Source organism: Pecten maximus, chromosome 3 (assembly GCF_902652985.1).
Source record: "Pecten maximus chromosome 3, xPecMax1.1, whole genome shotgun sequence".
In the NCBI taxonomy this organism is placed as follows: domain Eukaryota; kingdom Metazoa; phylum Mollusca; class Bivalvia; order Pectinida; family Pectinidae; genus Pecten; species Pecten maximus.
In genome coordinates, this window is record NC_047017.1 from 4,112,879 (window position 1) to 4,134,187 (window position 21,309).

Here is a 21,309-nt window from a genome sequence, read left to right on the forward strand (position 1 = left end):
GTGTCGGGACACCTTAACCACTCGGCCCCTTATTAACAGGTGACTAATTTTGGAAATAGCTTTTAAATTTATTGAATAAAATTGAAATTTTAATTATAATTTTACATGAACAAGTGAATGACTGAAAATTTTAGTGTATAATCTGGAAACTTTTCATATTAAAATTAATTTTGTTGGTATTTACTTTTGGTTTATGATTTCAATTTTTACCATTTCAGTTAAATACAATTAATATACAGTCAATATGTGAATGATTTTGTTAATTGTGATTAATGTCCATTTTTTGTGTGAGATTGTCAAAATAAAACTTTGTTAAGTGCAATAATAAAACTGCATTCATGGGACAATGAACAAATGTAAATTGATTATGATAAGTATAAAAAATTCAAATGACATACTGATGTGTCACAATGACATGGATACACATACAAGTTTCTGTATATTGTAAAATGGTGTATTATAAATATTGTAAGTATGGGACCTGTTGTGATAAATCATATATCTACTGTAAAATATTCAATACATTTACAGATAATTTTTTTTTTATTTTGCTATCCAGCCAGTTTAGACCGAGACATATTTAAAAGAAAAGATTACAAAATGTTCAAATTATTTTCACCATGGGTCATAACTACTTTGGTGTAGTATTCTGATTTTTACATTTAATAAGATAATTTAGAAAGACAAGGGTTGTCAGAACACAACATAGTTTTTATTACCTCTCTGAGAAGATTTATTAGAATTAGTTTTTTAAAGTACAGTGTACCCTCGACCTATCACCACCCGAATCTAACGCCACCCTCGCATACCGCCACCTACACCCCTAGAACGGATTTCCCTTCTATATAATTCCCTCGTTAAGTTCGCCTAACTCGCATACCGCCATGTTCATAACAATACAAACGTCCCGAATCCCTATATATTACCCTCGACGTTATCGTCATCTTGGTCCGTTTTTTCTGCGATCGAGGAATTTGTAAGCTACGAAATGTACGGTCAATACCATGGTGTCTTATATGTTAACTCATTGTGTATTTATTAAAACGTTGGTACAACATTATCTTTTGCTGTTGTAATTTTCATGATTCTATACTTACGCCACCCTCGTTATACTGCCATAATTGACACGGATGAAATGTGGCGATATAATGAGGGTAGACTGTAGGTCAAATGTCATGGTCAACCTCAGCAGGACCGCAAAAGAAGAACCAATGGAAAGTTCTTGTGACCAGAAACGCACATCAAATATGAAAACTCTTCTTTTAATATATAGTACTGTAGCCAGGGTTAAATTTTTTGAACAGTAGGTCAAATGTCAGTTGAGGTCAGCAGGGCTTCAAAAGTAAAACCAATGGAAAGGTCTTGTGACAAGGAACGTCATATATGCAAGGCTCGTCTCACATGATTAATAAATTGAGGCCAAAATTGAATTTTTTAGTAGGTCAGCAAATGTTGTACCAATGGAAAGGTCTTGTGATCATGCAATGAACATTAAATACAGTAAATGATGAATATCTTACAAAGTTTTCTCCAGCAAGTATAATTACACATTAAGGCCTGTAGACATATTAAGCCCATCTCCCAAATTGGAGTTGGAAGTTTTGTTGAGCCTTTGGGTTTATTTCAGGATAGATATGGTTCATGTATTATTGTAGTAAATGTAGTTTCTTCGTTCTTCATTAGTTATCTCCTTACCAGTGACCATATACCTCAATGCATCCACGTAATTTTTGAGATGGTATATACTGCGTAACATGAAAAGTTTGTTGTGTATAAAATTTCATTGTTTTTATGGTTTCCATGGAAACATGAATACAAAATGTATATAAATACAACAAATCATGTTGCATTTATCATTGTTCTATTGGTTAACAGCAAAAGTTTGTACCCATGAAATAATTTGGAAGAAAGAATGTACACACAAACATTTTATGTTATACCGTATGATGTTTTATAATATTTCCCCTAACATCATCGTTGCCTCAATTACAAAATTGGTTTTAAACATGTAACACATCATCAGACAACTCCAATATTTTTTTTCTATTTAATATTTTACAATACAAGATAATATCATTATGCGAAATAGGATGAGTCACTTATAACAAACATTTGCAACATCGACCGTACAATACAATATATACACTTGTACTGATGTAGGTAAGGTTTAACTGTGTTTTTGACCATTATATATATATATTTTCCCAGCTTTCCAAGATCTCTGTAAGAACCAGCAAGTATTTCTCCTCTGTTGGAAAAATATTTTCATGCCTTTCCTCATGTCTTTTTACACATTTGGTAGTTAGGATCCTCTTCACATTGTTTCCGATGGTGATGTTACATCCGTCACAATTTTGTCGATGTCAACTCCTAAGTTCTGTAAAACAGACGAAAAAATAAAAAATGAAAATTTATTTTTGACTTGGTTATGCACCAACCAATAGCATTTCAGATTAAGAAATTCATACAGGCCATGAAAGTCTTTGACAAAAACTATTAAAATGTATTACATAATAAATATCTTTGTCAAAGCCCATTCAAAATGTGTTACACATAATGTCATATTAAATAAAGATCTTTTTCTTGTCCTATTAAAACTATATTATATGATAAAGATCTTTGTCAACGTCCATCAAAATTGTATTAAATAATGACTATCTTTTTCAAGTCCCATTAAAACTGTATTAAATAATGAAGATCTTTGTCAAGGCCCATTAAAATTGTATAAAATACCTGTGGTAATAAACATCTTTGTCAAGGCACATCAAAAAGTATTAAATAATAAAGATCTTTGTCAAGGCCCATTTGTCAAGGCCCATTGAAACTATTAAATGATAAAGAACTTTATCAGGACCAATTAAAATATATCAAATACTGGTAATATAGGATCTATAATACGAGGTTTCTTATAATTTTTCATATACATTACATTCAACTGTGGTTCAACATTATTTAAGAAGAAACAGGGCTGCGTTTTACCCTAGATCTGGTAAAATTAATGATACTGGTAGAGTTATTCCCCCTGATTATGCTTCATCCTTTGAATGCGGTGCTACATGTACACGATTGGAGGCAGAGTGGGTCATGGTATGAGCAATAACAGGTAGGCATGAAAAGATCAAGTAATTTGGGAACACTGCAGAATATCTGAACAAATTTCAATCACGTTTTAAAAGTAACTTTTTAGTTTTATCAGATGTAGATATTTCTGACTTAATTTGTTTTAGCTTGTCATTGTGTCTGCAATAGCAACAATATACAGTTTTAAAATGTTATACATAATATAATGCCATGTTAGTGATGTGTGAAATGGGATGTTGAATATGTCCTGGTAGGCTTTATCTACAAAATCACACAAGGAAGGAGAAATATTAATTAGAATGCATTACTAAGTAAATAAAATTCATAATTATCTACATGTATATTTATAGAGAGATTGGATTAAAATTTCTGCATATGCCCTTGAATATTGCCTTAGAATTTGGATAGTCACCTTATGAGAGTTTCCTGACCAGACATTGAAATCTGATGATGGAGTGTTAATTATAATTGAAATCATAATTTATTTCCTATCAGCTGTTTAAACCTCCTGATCAAATGTCTAACCTGTCAGCTCAAGCAATAAATTCTCTTAATCAAGTATAATTTTTTATTTTATTTGGCCTAAGTTTCTCTAGGACAAATGATTCCCTCATGAAATATTAAATTCGTCTCTCGTAATACAATGTTTAGTTGTCTAGAACAATGTTTCCACCCAGTATGTCTAAACAGGAAAAGGTTGTTCCATAATTTTATGGGGGAGACTAGTGTTGGGTCCTCTGAAACACTGATACATCCCGCTCCACAAATATGGTTGATTATGGAACATTCAACCATCCACTATCGCAGTTATGCTAATGACAGATTAGACAGGACATAAGGTAAGCTGTTGTTGCCGTCCATTTTTTTTCTAAACTTAATAAAAAAAGTAAGGTAAATTTGATATCTCTGGACTTACCTTCATGTTTTCAAATAATTTTGAAGATTCTTCATTCAAAGATTCAACTCTTTTCTTCAATAACCCTGCACTTTCCTGAGAGAAAACAATCCAGAAAATAAATTATTATACCAAGTTATCTTTAACATATATTATGTTTTAAACGGACATTCCTTCGTTTGGACATCAGAAGCATGCACAATCTCTATTGATGAAATCCATGTCCGAACAATGATTATACCAGTGTTTGTGCCTACAGGTAATGAAATTAACGCCGAAATGTACAGCAAAAAAAGGCATATTGTATACAAATACTGTATGTCTTTGCAGTGATTAGGGATACTTCGAGGTGAATTAAGAATTTTAAGGACTTAATACTCGAAGAACTCAGGCCTAGATTTATCTTGAGAGTAAAACTGCCTTATTAATGTAAAGATTATGACTTTTACTATTTGGAAAAAAAATATATTTTCCAGTAGATTTAATTTTGACGACCTATACTTTATTCAAACGAAGGAATGCCCCTTTAAATGGTTTTTAACATTCTAACAGAAGTACTCAATGTTTAAGGACAAGTAGCCAAAACCTCAAACTTTTATTCTAAAATGACATTATTGGTATACAATTCAGGATATAACATGTACACTCAGTAATATCTAAATATTGCTAATTATGTGTTTGTTGTTAGGATTGGTAGTTTGTAGTACTGCAACTTGGGTTTGTCATCATACAATCAAGGGGAGGTAACCCAAGTATAAAACTCCTACCAACACACAAACACTATTAAAGTTTTGTTGTCTTATATGCCAACATGTTCTAGTGACCTTTATTTAAGTTCTTACATGTATCTGCCCTGACATGTTACATGTGAGATTTGTACAATCTTAATTTTTTGCAATGAATATAAATAAATTGAATGGTGTTTTTTTTATCCAATACATAGACCTAAGGTTAAATATATTATTGGTTATACATGTATATAAATTTTCTCTACATGACATTTGACCCTTTAATCTTGATCCTGTGACTTATGCTGTAGTATTCAGCTATTATGCAGTTTAAGTCAAACATTAAAAAAGGAATTTAATTTTTTTTAATAATTTTTCTTCTTCTGAAAATGAACTGCAAAAATTTACCTGTGCACTATACATGTGAAACGGTACATTAAATATTTATTTGGGATAAAACATGTTAATGTACTTTTGCTAAGAAATTGGTTTTCTTTTACAATATTTCTTCTGTTGTTAATGATATCTTAAAATCAACCAGGTTTCAGTGAAATTTTTTTTTCCAGCAATTTTTTTTTTTTTCTTTTCAAAAAGTGAAGTGCAAAAACTATAGGGGGATGATTTATTAATTGAAAGTGACAGGTACAAAAATGTTGGCCTACTGGCAGGGTTGGGTATGCTTCTTTTGATTTCTATCTAAAATTTTGGTAGATTCTACTTGCCTTTGCTGTTTCTCTTCTCTTTGACAGTAAATCTCTCTGTGATTCACTCTCGTTCATGTGTTCCAATGTCACTAGACAAAATGTACAAAATATTTGTTTACTTAATAAATATTGCTTTACATGTATATTGGAATCATGAAAAAAGTCTATGTCTAGTACTAAGTCCATCCATTTCTATTCTAGACTAGTAAAGTTGCTAACAAACACTCTTTCCTTGTACATCCATACAAAGCCCAATGCCTATTTTGAAGCAAAGTTTATGATTTTATTCCCGAAATTTATGATACAGAATTGGTTCTTGTACATTCATTTTATTTGTTTCCTTGCTGGCTGGGTTTACCGCTCTATGAACAGCAAGGGTCATTTTGAGGTGTGGGTCTCCTTGTAGAAGTTGATGACTATCTCAGCTTCCCAAGAAACACAAACTGATACAGGGAACATCGATCATGCATCTCGGATCTTCATGGTTCCAGTACAAATCTATATATAGCATCTGAAATCTACTGTTTTACATATACTGTACCTGGATTGATGTTACACAACAGCAGCTTTTTTTCATAGCTGGTCCTGTAAACAGAACAAATCCAAATATGAATTTCTTCTTTTGAGGTTTACTTCTGTAAAGGCATGATAGTTTATTGGATTTATCACCCTGAGCATAGACAGGAACATTTTGAAGTGGAATCTCCTTAAAGAACAACATAATGGAAGTCTTATATATGCTACCAAATGAAAAGCAAGTTATATTAGTTCATAGTTCAAAGTGGTTGACATTGTAGCAGGCATCTTCTTACTCCTATTTGGTCACATCCAGTTGCATAGATAAGGCCAAAAAACCTTCCCAGGGCTAAAAGTGGCACCTATTTCAGTGGCCATGGCACCTTTATTTCACCTTTGGCGACCAGTCATTGACTTATAAGGTGCCTGGATGGCCCCTAAAAATCGTGTAAATTTGCAATTATGCTAATCTTTCAAAGGTTGAATTCAATGCTAAAATGACGTTCACAATCAAAAAAGTTATAGAGATGTTATACTGTACTAAAGAATTAAGATATTTTTTTTAAAAGTTAAAACAACTTGGCTGGCGACTAAATATAACTTTTCCAACTGGCACCTAGATTTTATGACTTGGTAGCCAAATAGACCACGGGGGAAACATATCCACTTTGAGCCCTGCTGCCCTTGTCTGGTTTTTTAACAAGAAATGATAAAGTTTCCTGTAATCATCTTTATTTCAGCCTTAATGTTTTCAAGAGTATAAAGACCAGTTGTAACACTATAAGGTCCTATTAAACCTAAGTGGTCTGTAATCTCCTTGCCCAACATTTATTGAATCTTGACTTAAAGGCGTTGATTATAGGAGAGTTCACTAAATGATAACGTTACCTTTTTAATACCCAAAGACATTACAAGAGGTTTTACATTTAAATATTTGTGGTTTAGCATTTTAAAAAGTTTTTACCTTGTTGAACCTCGTTATCAAGCATTCAAGGTAACTGATTGAACTTTTACTATCGGAACTGAATTTTACTTTGCATTAAGCACGGCCTCTGAGTTATAAGTTGAAAAGTTAGACTGTATATATATTTGAACCTCAAGATTTTTCTTCCATGGTTATTTAACTTTTTAAATACCGAAAAGTTAAGGGTCAATTAGAGATCCTTCTTAGCATCTATGATGTTTCCTTACGTTTTTTCTTCCATGGTTATATTCTTTGCTTGAAGCTCCTCTATTTCACCTGTTAACAGAAAAAAGAAAGAAATGTCTAGAGGTCTATAAAGAATGCCAATATCAAAGCACTGACATTATGTACATTTCCGTAAGTTATGATGATTTATATGAGGCTGTCCACCATACAGTGACATTTTTGAAAGTATAAATTAAAGTTGTCATATTATGTCGGTTTATTGATGAATAAAACAAAGATAATTTGTATGATATAGTTTATATCATAGAGATGATATACATAGCATCATGAGGATCGAATTAGATAAAGGATCATTTTTATAAAAATCCAAACTATGATAAAAAGGTCAGGTAATGGGGCTGAAATGTCTTGCATTTTCAAGGTACAAGACAACAAGCATAGTTGTCGGCATTTTTGGACGGCAAACGGGAACGGATGAATGTGCCAATTGAAAGTATAGAAATGATATTCAAAATATAAAACAACACAAAGTGTACTTATTTTAGAACTTTCAAAAAATAACCGAATAGATGTTTCAAAGCGGTACATTTAAGCATTGAACTGCTTTCAGTTGGAAGTTATGGGCTGATGAATGCCAACTGGACAAAGGCAAATTTAATGAAGCGTGCTAGCGCTTCATGTTGAATTTGCCTTTGTTCAGTTGGCATTCATCAGCCCATAACTTCCAACTGAAAGCAGTTCAATGCTTATATTTACATTTGACAACGATTTTTAACGACTATATCCAGGAATTTTGCTCCGACGATGAATGAACAAATTATTATCGTCAAAGACGGAACAGCCTTTTCAACAGCCATCTTTCGTTATCGCCGACGTGACAATTATGACGTCACTATATCAATGACGTCATAATAATGATTTGGAAGTTATGGACTGATAACTTTCAAGTGAGCTTGGTAAAGTTATATAGTGGGGCTGCAGTGTAAATGTAAATATAACATCATGATTATTGAATTCGATAAAAGATCGTTTTTATAAAAATCCAAACTATGATGAAAAAGGTCTGGTAATGGGGCCGAAATTTCTCGCCTTTTCAACGTACCAAACAACAAGCATATATAGTTGTCGGCATTTTTGGACGGCAAACGGGAACAGATGAATGTGCCAATTGAAAGAATAGAAATGATCATGATATTCAAAATATAAAACAACACAAAGTGTACTTATTTTAGAACTTTGAAAAATAACCAAACAGATATTTAAAAGCGGTACAGGATACCAAGGATTCAGAACAGGATGAGATCATAACGCTGACTGCCACCCGTCTCTGTTTCCCATTTTCTTTCATTGAGTTCAATTAATTTCTACACTGAGAAAAACAGGACGAAACGACAGACTTCTCTCAGTATCGGAAATATAGCTGGGAATATAATCTCGATTCATATTATACATATGCAGTTACCTGTCAAACGATTTTCTTTCTCCTCAGCATGCTTCTGAAGCTCTGACAATCGTTCCTGCACAATGAAAATATTACAAAAAAGACATGTACAAATCAAAAGATGTAAAACACATTCATTCTTATTTGCCTTCACAGATATAAATATTTTTTACCAAAGGAAAGATAGTCTATTACTATTTTGTATCCGACCAACAAAACACTTGCTGAATGTGATACTGACACGTATATATACCTACCCTTTCCTGGTCCAACCGTTGTTGTGCTACAGCTACACTTTCCTTGTACTCAGATAATTCATTCTGTAGTCTAGATGTTTCGTCATGAAACTTTTCTTTCTCCGTTTTTCTTTCAGTAAATCTGGGAGTAAAGCATATACCATTTACGACACACATATTAAATATTTATCATGAAAACATGACCCCTTTAATTTCCCCAACTGGTCAACATAAACTCACAATTTTGGGAATTGTGTAAGTTGCATTGTTGCAAATATCATAATTCAATTGTGAGTTGGACAATTTAGAATTTTCAAAATTTTATTCATTTTGTTTATTTTTGAAAATAAAAGTAAACCACAACATTTATTTTCAACTGTCTTTGGAGAAGAAAAAATCCATTTTGGGAAGAAAATGCAAATAATTTTTTAATATTGCTTTAGAATTTTAATTTTCTATTTATTAGCTGACCCTAGCTACTTAAACATTGGCAGAAAGAACACTGCAGAAATGGATGCAAATAAAACAGATTTTGTTAAAGCAAGTTATAGTTTTAGTTTAGGCCGGGGCTATTGAATTAAGACCTTTGAAAGTGTAAATGGTGACCTTTTCAAAACTTGCAATTGGAAGACATTAAACTGTATAAGGTACCCTTTTCTGAGCTGATTATAATTCTTCACATTGGTAGATTTCTGTTTACTCTTGGTGTAGGTTGTTTTTGCAGCCTCCTCTGGAGCTTTCTTTGATGTCCGTAGAGGAATTCCTGATTGAGTGTTGGAATTTGACATCTTAAGTCATCAAATTTCTGAAGAAAAAAAAAGACTCATAAGTATGTTGACCTAATCCCGAGATATGATTAAAAAAAACCCCACCTGAACCCTTCTACAACCAAATATTAAAATTTACTCTAAAACCAATTTTAACCGTAATTGTAATACATGTACGTATAGTTCATGAACAGATCTAGATGATATAAACAAGGTATTTTATTAATTATAATTATTATAAAGTCAAATAACAAATTCAATGGAAGCTTATATATATAATTAATTACATATGAGGTATAAAATTGAACTGAAGACTTTCACTGTCAGATCACCATTGCATGTTCTATAGCATGGCAGGTCATATGCAATACAACACTATTTTGATCATTTGAACAAAAACAAGCCAGCTGGCAAAACATAGATGAACACTAGTACAATATTATTGTAACTGTTTCACAAAAGAATAGTTTAGATAAGCTCTCTGAATTCCATAGTTTCTGATTATATATATTATATACCAATTATGAACTAGGTCATTTTATCCAATTCAAATAATTTTATATTGAAATAACTTTCTACTAGTTCTGTACTGTTTGGTTATTTCTGAAATCGTTCTCGGCACAAGTGTACTGAAGCACCTTAATTATAATATAAGCTGATTAAAACTTGAAGAGCTAGAGTTAAAAGGCTATGAGTTATCTATAACATAACACCTTATAATTACACCCCTATTGCAACATGCATACTAGATGGGACCTTTTCAATCAAACACCAGCTATATCTGGATGGTAATTAAAGTTGGAGCCCAGTGCGGTAAAATTAGGCAGCGTTACTGGGAATCAAACCTGGGACCTCCCGCACAACTTGATAGACGAGTGTTCTAGCCATTGGAGCCCAAATCTGGCCGTGATAGACTCCAAGGCCTAACATTAACGTTAATGTTAGGCCTTGGAGTCTATCACGGCCAGATTTGGGCTCCAATGGCTAGAACACTTGTCTATCAAAATGTGCGGGAGGTCCCATGTTTGATTCCCGGTCCGCTTACAAGAATGATGTTGTCGGCAAACAGATTTTTATGCCCAATCTGGTGATGACTGTCCGTGCTCTATGCAAGGATCATCGTCAGATATGACGAGTGGTAGCTACCATAAGTCAAAACAGGTATGATCGATATTGAAGATAAAAGGGACCTCAAAATTTTGATGGGGAGCTCGGAATGTGTTAAAATTAGGCAGAGTTAGCTATTGGCCCTCGAGCATAATGTCCGGACTTTGGCTCAATGGTTCGAATGATCACCTAACAAATGGGAGGTCCCGTGTTCAATTCACAGTCCGGTCACAACACCACTGCATGCAGGGACATATCAAATAATAAAGCCAAAAATAGCTAAAAATACCTATCTATGTATTCTGGTTATTTCTTAAGTCTTTACTAATAGCTATATATATAGCCTAGCTAGCTGCTAGATATTTTCGTGATTGGAGTGGCCAATGCCACCAAATCAGTATTGGAAGTCAATCGCAGCAGTACCGGTGGTGCATGAACTAACACTATCTATAAACCATAAAATTGCCTTGGCTAAACCCTGTCACAAGACATGGTGACAGGGCCAGAGAAAACTTGGGCTAATAAACTGCTAAAAGGAAATTCACCCGAATCTGAGCTAATAATCAAATGATCATGACTATGGCCCTAGCTGCGATAACGTAGCTCTGGACGACGGACGGACAATTTCTGACAGATGGTCGTCGTCGGAGAGCAGTATAGGCAGGGTATGAATATTCGTTCTACTATGGCCCGTGCGCTTGACTATATCTAGACCAACAGACATTTTAATCTGGACAGATCTAGAATGATTATACATCTATCCGAAATTAAATCTGTGGGAGGTGTGAGGATCAGATGACACTCAGACTTAGTTATGTAGTCTGAACAGCTCAACTTCAGCTGTCAACCGGTGTACCTAATGAGTGACCAGGGAGTCAACGAATTCCTGGGCGTGAAAAATATCTCCCTGGACACTCATTATCTGTCAACAGGTCAATGTAGCATGTTTTGATTTTGAAAATTGTAGCCTATATTGCAGTAGATAATTACTTCCCAAGAAAACATAGCCAAACTCAATGTACCACGGATCATAATTTAGATAACACCATTTGAAATACCGAGAATCGTTAATACAATCTGTTTACCCTTCTCTATTGTAAATCACTGTCTTCCAGCACTTCGAATTCGTCGTTTTAAAATGGGCGGGTTAAAGGAGATTTTAAGAGAGTGCTAATCAAGGGAGGTAACTCTAACTGTCAGTGTGACAACAGGCGTCTGCATATGGGGCCTGTCGTTTATGCGGACAAACCGGTTCGTCTGTTTTTAAATGTAATATTTCAAACATAGGCCTATAACTTGACGGACCTGCAAATGTTAATACGGGACTTGGAAGTCTTTGTCAAGGCTCGTCTGAAAACAATATTCGAACAGGCCCCTAGTTATTGAAAAACTATTATTTCCTACTCCTACGTATATTATACCAGCAGGGGCTAATATCTTTCCCCCTCCCCCTTTAAATACATATACTTATCAGTGCAGACGCCTGTGTTGTGACCTATATCACTTACTACTTTGAAATTAACAACTATGATGCGTAGTCTATATATCAAACATTGTAATATTTTTATGGATATTTTGAAAAAAAAAATTGATTTATATTCTAAATATTGCAAAGGTACTGTAGATCAATATCCTTTTTAAACTTGTACGAAATTATTGAAGATTTTTTTTCTTTTTGCGACTTGTAGTTCTATGCAAGTTTGTGGCTCGATGGTAAATTTTATTTTCCAGGTGTAATATTATTATATTAAGAGCAACATAATTAAATTTGGTGACGGCCTATATAGCTACCTTCATTATAAATGTTGTGCTGTGATGATGTGGTTGTATAAAAAGTGTTCCATATTACACAGCGGAAATTCAAATTAACATAACAAGAAAATACATTATGGATATCTGTGGAAAATTGCTAAATATTGTCAAAATCTATTGTCTCAGTTAGTGATATTCGTCAATAAAGTCGTCTTTCAAGAGACGTTGGCATCAATCACCGATCTGGGCTGGTTTGATAATGGCAATTAAAATGCAAGCTCGAATCGAAGGACACACCTTCACAATCACAGGGTTACAGAATACCTCGTAGCCTAACACGTAGTCTAAAAAAATGACATACATATGGGTATTAAATTAACGAGTTTAATCAGTCGAGTGAACAACAACAAAACAACAACAGAGAATAAATTTCCGTGATTGTATTGAAGATTTCAACAATGAACGAATATTTACACAATCAAATGGATGGATGGATGGATGGATGGATGGATGGATATAACTCAGTCTCAAACTTCCACTCATTTAGAAAGACAGGAAATCAAAAATTGGAACATTGTCACAGGCACAGGGAGTCGGTTTCGGGTCTCTGAATAACATATGACATCAGTAAACAACCACAACACTATAAATTAAGTATTTATATACATTCTGAAACCCTATACAAAATCGGGTTATCGATGTATTCACTTTTTTTTTTTATACATCGATTGGTTGCCAGTCCTCCAACTCCTCTCCCCTCCCCTCCCCACCCAGTCTCCCCTTTTGCTTCTTAGAATGTCTATTCTTTTTCAGATATTTGCATGTCCTTAGAGAGGTAACCGACCAACCATCCAGGTTCGTAGTTTTGATATGTGAAGACGGGACTATTTGTTTCTTATGTGCAGTTCTTATTAACCAGAAATAATATATTGGTGGCCGAGTGGTTAAGGTGTACCGACACTTTATCACTAGCCCTCCACCTCTGGGTTGCGAGTTCGAAACCTACGTGGGGCAGTTGCCAGGTACTGATCGTAGGCCGGTGGTTTTTCTCCGGGTACTCCGGCTTTCCTCCACCTCCTAAACCTGGCACGTCCTTAAATGACCCTGGCTGTTAATAGGACGTTAAACAAAAAACAAACCAAACAAACCAAACTATTTGTTTCTTATGTGCAGTTCTTATTAACCAGAAATAATAATCAATCCAAACTTTATTTCCATCAATAAAAATGTTTCGAAGTGCCAAGAATTTGGTGTCGTTGGTTCAAATCCCAGAATTCCCACTGTTCCCACTTACACAGAACAGCTGTTCACTTCCATTGAATTATCATTATGTCTCAAATAATCACAAATCATTACATTTTGTCCTCAAAACAAAACAAAGACGGATTAAAAAAAAGAATAACTGGCAATGTACATGTACACATGCAAAATGTCTTTACGCAAATTTAGGTCAAATTGACCTGAAATTGACATGGCTGATTTGCTTCATCATAGCAATGTATCGCCGGCCTCATCCTGGTTTGAGCAGATGGGCTGTCCTTTGCTTTCAGGCGTACTCCCATCCCTGTTCTACAACATTAAAGCAAATATATCGGTAAACTAAAGTACATTAGGAAAATGGATTATTAAATTATCTTACAATTTATTTACGTATTCATTATAGTTTTTCAGTATATTATATCGTGCATTCTAGTTAATACCATGTTTAACTATTTGATAGACTAATGCTCTAAACGAAACTTAATGATCAGTAGAAATGAATTTATATTACATGTATATAACATTCCAATAAACTAGTATCCAAATGCTTGAGGACAACTCCAAGACCATGAACGATAGAAAAGCCATAACAGTAAATAATACACATCCCAACTGAAGCTGAAAAGCTTGAATTGAGAATACACAATCAAAATGTAATATAATTACAAATATCAAGAGATACAGGTAGAGATACCGAAAGAGAAAAAGCAACGACAAAAGCAGGATCTGACCAAACATCAAAATATTATAATTAGGAAATGACAGCTAATGAAAAGCAAGAGCTGACTGAAATTTAAAACAAGAGAGAGTAAGGACAGCTAAGACACAATCAAAACGAACACACTGACTAAACAGCTATAACAAAATATTAGACAACAATAGAAGGGATTCAAACGAGTTGAGGAAATACAGAAACCAAAAAATGATCGCAACAACTGGTTAAACGGCTTTGGGTTCTGTCCCCTGGCCGAGATATAACAGAGTCCATAAAAATGGTACTCCTGCTAAGCGCTCAGCATATTAGGAGTGGGACGACTGGTTCGCCCGTTGTCAGTATAATGTGATCGGGTGGGGTGTCCTGCTGGGTGTCTTCGACAGTATGCTTCAGTGAGGTAGCATTATAAATTGGCAAAAGTTCCGGCCTATCACAAAGAGACTTAACACGAACATACCGCAGCCTCCCAAAACACACATAAGCACTCACCACACGCATGCATGTCGCATGCACGGGAGGCCGTCCTTAAATGACCTTAGCTGTTGATAGGACGTGAAACAAATAAAACCAAACCAAACGTTGGCTTGAGAAGAAGAACAATCCTAAAACAACAGAGGATACCGACATTTAAGTTGTTTTTGGCTGTGTCCTTTGTATGCGGCAATTTCCACAAAAGGACAGACTTGATGGTAATCCTGCGATAATTCTTGGAGTAAAAGGCATCAAAGCTCTCAAAGTAATTGCTTATACCACGGCTAAGAGATCTTTAAAATACATTTTGAGAAGTGTTTAGTACATGTGACCCAACATGAATCAAAATTTAAGGTTTCTTTTTTTGAAATGATCGCACATGTGCCAAAAATGTATGAAATTATAAAGGTTCTATATTATCCACTAGGCATTGTTTGACGTCTGATGAAGCTAAATATACCTTCTCGTCATTCCCAGCTACATCATATCTATATTTAGATCCACCACCACATACATTTCTTAGGATAGGAAAGATGAAACGATCTTCCACAGGCTCGCCGCCATCACCACCTGCAATTTAAAGAGATGCATGTTGAAATTATAAAAAAGTAACCTAACAGAACTAGGAAGACTCTCCAGGAAGAGACTGGCTCGATAATAATGTAGATATCAGTTCTGAATGATTACACGAGTCATGGTAACCTCAATAACATCTGGAGAAAAATCTCATTTTGATTTTTAGGTCGATATGCACACAATTTAAATTGATAAATTTGATAAAAGAAATTTTAGAAATAGTATATTGCTATGGTTGATACTTAATAAGTGAATAATACTTGTTTGGAATATCAGCATGCTAAACTTTTTCATCTCCTTTACATGCAAGCCTTGGATAAAGATATATATCCAAGTTATCATTTCATCTAACACAATATATACAACGTACCTGTACACAAACTAACGACAGTGCCAATGATCAAAGTGAGGAAGAATCCGATGAAACCGTACCAGACATAGGACACGTTGTACAGGAAAAACCCTTCATTTGAACTAGAAGTTAAATAAACAAAATATGTACCTTTGTTTCAATAAGCACACAGCTATGTAGAAGTTAATATGTAACAAAAGACGTCAAAAGACGCAAATTCGTTATATGTATTAACGCTTACATAAAAAGTGAATTCTAATTGGTCGGCAGGTGTCTCATATTTCACACAAAACAACAGCAATGACATTATGGTTACCATGTACCACGAAAACAAAGGAAGAAATGAAATCCATTGATGATGAACGGATACGATATATGATAACAGGAGTATAATTGTTGTTCTTACCTGACGGGGTCATTCGGTATGACGTTTGATTCCGTTGTTACATTGTAGAAAGTGGGATTCATTGTAATGTTATAACTATGCATCGTTGACTCATTCATTGTTGCTGTGAGGTTGCCAGGGAAACACCCACTCGTAGGATTCTGCAGTAATTTCACCGGCTTCGCGCCATACATCTGGGAAGATACTACCATCCAAATGTTGAACGCAAGAGTCATAAGACTGCCAATGATGGCTCCCTGGAATGGTAATGATAATTGTAGTAACAAATAAAAACATTTAAGATAAAATAGATTCATTTAATGCTATGGATGATGAGTATCATGAGCAGCCAGTTGAGAAGAAGAATATTTTGTATGCGAAATAATTCGGGCTGATATAAAGCTTTTTTCAAACCATTCAAAGAAAAAAAGGTAAATAGATTTATCAGGCTACGACATAATATACCAGAGCATCAAGAAAGCTAATTAGTCAAAAATGAAAAGAATACTTGTACATGAACATGCACTTTCTTCAACAACAATAAAGATTATTTGCGTGTTTTGCCTATGGTAATATATTGCTTTACAGATTCACACGAAAACAGATAAATATTTGATAACAATACAATAGCTCCAGATGATACTGACATGCGCAATGCAATGGAACACTTTTTTTTCTTTTTTTTTGTGACCTGCCTTTATACTTATATACAAACATACTCACCTTCCAGTTTGCTTTTGGCACCATTCCTCCGAGGAAGAAAAGCCCAGCCAATGGTCCCCCACACGCTCCAAATACTGAGAGGGCCATCTGTCGGAAAATTGTAACACTTCACCATTATTTATACATAAAGATTTCCAGTGTATTGTTTTGGGCGATTACGATTGTATTTGGTATATATATTTCTACAGATTTGATTTATTACCCCATTTCAACGAGGGAAAATAGAACTAACATATTATTTCATTTATTACTAATTAACACGTAGTGCTAGTAAAAGACTTTTTTTGTTTTACCACATTTGCGTCCGTACAGACATTTTAGTCTTACAAAACATTATATTATCATAAGTAACATCACGTGACACAGCTGGAATTCAAGACATTATTGGGGAAAAAAACGTGCAGGAAGAAATCTATATGAGTCGTTATTGTTACAATTGTGGGGCGGCGGTGCACACCAAATCTAACGAACTCCAATTCTGGGAATATGGCAATTTCACGTTGTTCGCCATTTAAACATGTTAAACATGGAATATATTAATGGAAATCTTAAATGTGAGTCTCTGAGTTACCTGAGTGATCGATCCAGACATGGAGTTGATAGCGAACGCCAGTCCAACGACTACCAGTCCATACAACAGCACTAAGTCAATGGAAACCAATATAATGTCAATTGATTTTCCAGTGGTATACTCTTTTGATGACTTTTTGTATACATGTGATATATACGATATAATTTAATTTTGTATGAAACACGCATTTTCATTGGCTGAAATAATTTTGTTATACCTCCATAACACAATTTTTGACGTTGCGAAATGTAACGTCATTTTTGATTGGCTGATGACGTTGCGTAATAATTTATCACAGAAAAGAGTTCGCCAAAGAAAGTGAAATATCTTGGTGTGTATAAGACGAAATTAAATTATAAGAATTAACATTAATTATTTTTTCTGTTATACAGTCATAACATAAAAAAACTGGAGTGTACTCTCTTCACAAACCGCTTCGCGGTTTATTTAGAGTACACTCCAGTTTTTTTCTGTTATTACTGTATAACAGAAAAAAATAATTGATGTTATTCCTTAAATCGTGTTGTTTGGGGTGTTGTGACATCACTTAAACTTATAAGTGATGTCATCTAAACGTCTATATGTTATGACTAGCTTTTACATGTGATATCTCCCATTTAAAACTTCTATGTGCTATCACTTATTACTCAAGGGAATATCATCTATTTAATTATTGACTAAATGGTGTCACTTCTTCTTAGTGATGTCACCTAAATGTCAAAGTGATGTGACTTACTTTTAAGTGATATCACTCTTTAAAACTTTTAAGTGATATCACTCTTTAAAACTTTTAAGTGATATAACTTTAATGTCCATGTTGTATTATTTAAATGACTAGTTTTTTTATATCAACATAGCACTACCGCATTGACTCATGCAAAGCACGTGTTGTGCCTCTCGAACCTTTCAGAAACAAGATCAGATGATCTGGAGGTACTTTTTAGTAACGTATTATGAACTCTCTTTTGTGATAAAAACTAATATTCGATATTTTGGGATCATATAATGATTGTGTTTGTTGCACTGTAAAATGGAAATTTTCTTAAAGGAAACCCATGTTATTTTCTGTTCTTATTAGAAGACCCCATAATTCCTGAGAACTAGGTTTTTATCAGCATCAATATGTGCAAAATGCGTGCTCGCTACATTGCTGTTTGCATGCTGCAGATAATGTAAGTAAAGAAGTGGCCTTCTAAAATTATTCCCCGGGATAAATTTTATGCAAATCTGTAGCTAGAATGGCGAAGTTGCTTAATAAGGCAAAAATGTATTTCTTTTTACATTTGATAATGATATTTCCATTTCTACATCAAATTAACTTACCAGGCCTGATTTTCTAGAGATTTGATTACATACAACTTACCGAATAACTTTGCTGCAGTTGTTTGCGAAATAACTTCTGATTTCTTTACGTAGTCCCCGAGAATATCTTCGACGGTGTTTGCAGCCAAGGAGTTAATTCCAGAAGAAAGTGTGCTGAAAAAAAGTTATTATTATTTATTTTTGATTATTTCCTAGGTTTTGTCAATATTAAATTGAAGAAAACCTTATATTCTGGAAAGGCAGGTGTGCACTGCTTCTAAATGAAATACAGGTAATGTCTGAAGGTGACAACATGCCGAGATGGACTTACAATATACCATAAAATTACCTGAGTGCACCGCTAAATAAACAGCTGATGTAAATACCAGATAGACCTGGGAGTGACCGCAACACATCGAGTACGAAATACGGCATCAACTTTAAATATAAAACACGACATCGCATCAACTCCAAATACAAAACACATTAGCCTCAAATACAAAACACGGCATCACATCAACTTTCAATATAAAACACGACATCACATCAACTCCAAATACAAAACAAAACATCAGATTTAAATACAAAACACAGCAATACATCAAGTATAAATACAAAACACAACATCAAGTCTAAATACAAAAAACAACATCAAGTCTAAATACAAAAAACAACATCAAGTCTAAATACAAAAAACAACATCAAGTCTAAAAACAAAACACAACATCAAGTCTAAATACAAAACACAACATCAAGTCTAAATACAAAACACGACATTCCATCGATTCCAAATACAACATCAGTTTAAATACAAAATATAGCATCATATTAACTCCAAATACAAAACACGACATCACATCAAATCCAAATACAAAACAAAACATCAGGTTAAATAAGACATAAGAGTTAGAACACAAAATACAATATACGACTTTACATTAAATGTAGAAAACTGCATCAACTTAAAAATGAATAAATAAATAAAAAATAAATAAATAAAATAAATAAAAACAGATAAATAAAATAAATAAAAACATAGATAAATAAAAGCTGTCAGCTTCAGATGCGAAAGAGAACAGCAGCTAAATAAAAATGTTGTGACGTCAGTTACAAGATATTATATTGCAGCTTCAAATTAATAATTTTATATGGAATAGAATAAAACAATGAGAGATAATTGTAATTTAAACACATATCTCGGTAAAATGCAAACGAATCACTTTTGATGGTATCTTTATTATTGGCAAGCATTTCATTATTTAAAGGGGCATTCCTTTGTTCGGACATCAGAAACATCCACAATTTCTATTGATAAAATCTATGTCCGAACGATGATTTTATGAGTGCTTGTGCCTACAAGTAATGAAATACACAAATACCGTATCTCATTGATGTAATTAGTGATACTTCGGGGCGTATTAAGAATTTCCAGATCTTAATACTAGAAGAACATTGATTTGTCTAGAGAGTAAAACTGCCGTATTAATGTAAATATTATAACTTTTGTAACTAGGAAAAATATACATATTTTCCAGTAATTTAAATTTTGACGTCCTAAACTTATTTTAAACGCAGAAATGCCACTTTAAGCAATACTCATCGAATTGAGATGTATGTCTGTATATCATGACTGTTACCTGGTTGAAGTTGCTGAGGAATTCTGCCTGAACTGGATCACATTTCAAAGCGTTGTAATATGAGTAAAGAAGAATTCCCAAGTATCCAAGAGCCAAAAAGTAGCCAGTCACAAAGGGACATAGAAGCCAAAACGCTCTAAATACAGAATAAGAACAAATATATTGACTAATGTATGTCTCACTTGATAATGCCAGCCACTTGCGTCGAACTTTACTTACAACGTAACTAACAGAGACAACTTACAGCTAAGATATACATCATAAGCGTAACAATAGTAAATTTTCCTTTTCTTGATAGTAACATTCCTTCCTAGTGTATTGACTTGTCCCAGTTGATTTGCTATTCTACGACATGGTGTCGAGAGATGCATGTTGGTGAGGACATCGAGAAAGGTTTCTGATCAACATTGTCATCGCATTTCTTTTTACTTGTGCGATAAAACGTACAAATATGTTTGATACTTTTTTATATTTCTATTGGATCCGTTATCATCACACTGATTCTCATTTTGAAACTGTGACTTAGCCTGGGTTTTAATTGGATTTTTATGGTGGGTGTGGTCGATGAAACAGAAGACGCCTACTTTACTGGAACACGTGGGCCCGTATTCATGAAACCATACTCTTGCTCAAATACACATTTTGTACTCAGGCTTAAATTCTTTTGGCGATAGATTTAATATCTGAATTGATATTTTTTCAATGATTCGAAGGCAAATCAGAAAGACTATATTCAATATTTAGGTGTTTAGTTTCAAACTGCTTTTACATGATTTAAGAAAAAGGTTTTTAAATTTTTGGAAAGGGTACTTTTCCATGTAAATCTGTTGTGTTCGTATTTTGTCGTCGTTTACATGTATGTATTGTAAGGATTATACTTTCGTTTTGCTGTCGGTATTCTTTGTTGTTTTATATTATTCCTATAGGTAAATGCTAACTA

The 21,309-nt window shown here is 33.9% G+C and overlaps 2 protein-coding genes across 2 annotated transcripts in view; both read right to left on the minus strand.

Annotated features, from left to right (window-relative positions):
• Nucleotides 1-881: 881 nt before the first annotated feature.
• LOC117322980 (golgin IMH1-like) lies at nt 882-11,793 on the minus strand. The gene is made up of 9 exons (XM_033877952.1): nt 11,711-11,793; nt 9,403-9,556; nt 8,773-8,893; nt 8,537-8,591; nt 7,116-7,164; nt 5,950-5,993; nt 5,427-5,497; nt 3,998-4,072; nt 882-2,377 (listed from the first exon to the last, which is right to left on the minus strand). The coding sequence occupies exons 2-9, from the start codon at nt 9,537-9,539 to the stop codon at nt 2,315-2,317; spliced, it is 615 nt and encodes a 204-aa protein (XP_033733843.1). The 5' UTR covers nt 9,540-9,556; nt 11,711-11,793; the 3' UTR covers nt 882-2,314.
• Nucleotides 11,794-13,534: 1,741 nt separating this feature from the next.
• LOC117322981 (sodium-coupled monocarboxylate transporter 2-like) overlaps nt 13,535-21,309 on the minus strand; it is a 30,537-nt gene continuing 22,762 nt past the window's right edge. The window contains exons 9-16 of the mRNA XM_033877953.1: nt 19,082-19,170; nt 18,794-18,906; nt 17,431-17,501; nt 16,860-16,946; nt 16,158-16,393; nt 15,770-15,873; nt 15,284-15,393; nt 13,535-13,946 (exon numbers count right to left, since the gene is read on the minus strand). Of these exons, the coding sequence (XP_033733844.1) occupies nt 13,866-13,946; nt 15,284-15,393; nt 15,770-15,873; nt 16,158-16,393; nt 16,860-16,946; nt 17,431-17,501; nt 18,794-18,906; nt 19,082-19,170 (891 nt within the window). The 3' untranslated portion in view covers nt 13,535-13,865. The remainder of the gene's footprint in view (nt 13,947-15,283; nt 15,394-15,769; nt 15,874-16,157; nt 16,394-16,859; nt 16,947-17,430; nt 17,502-18,793; nt 18,907-19,081; nt 19,171-21,309) is intronic.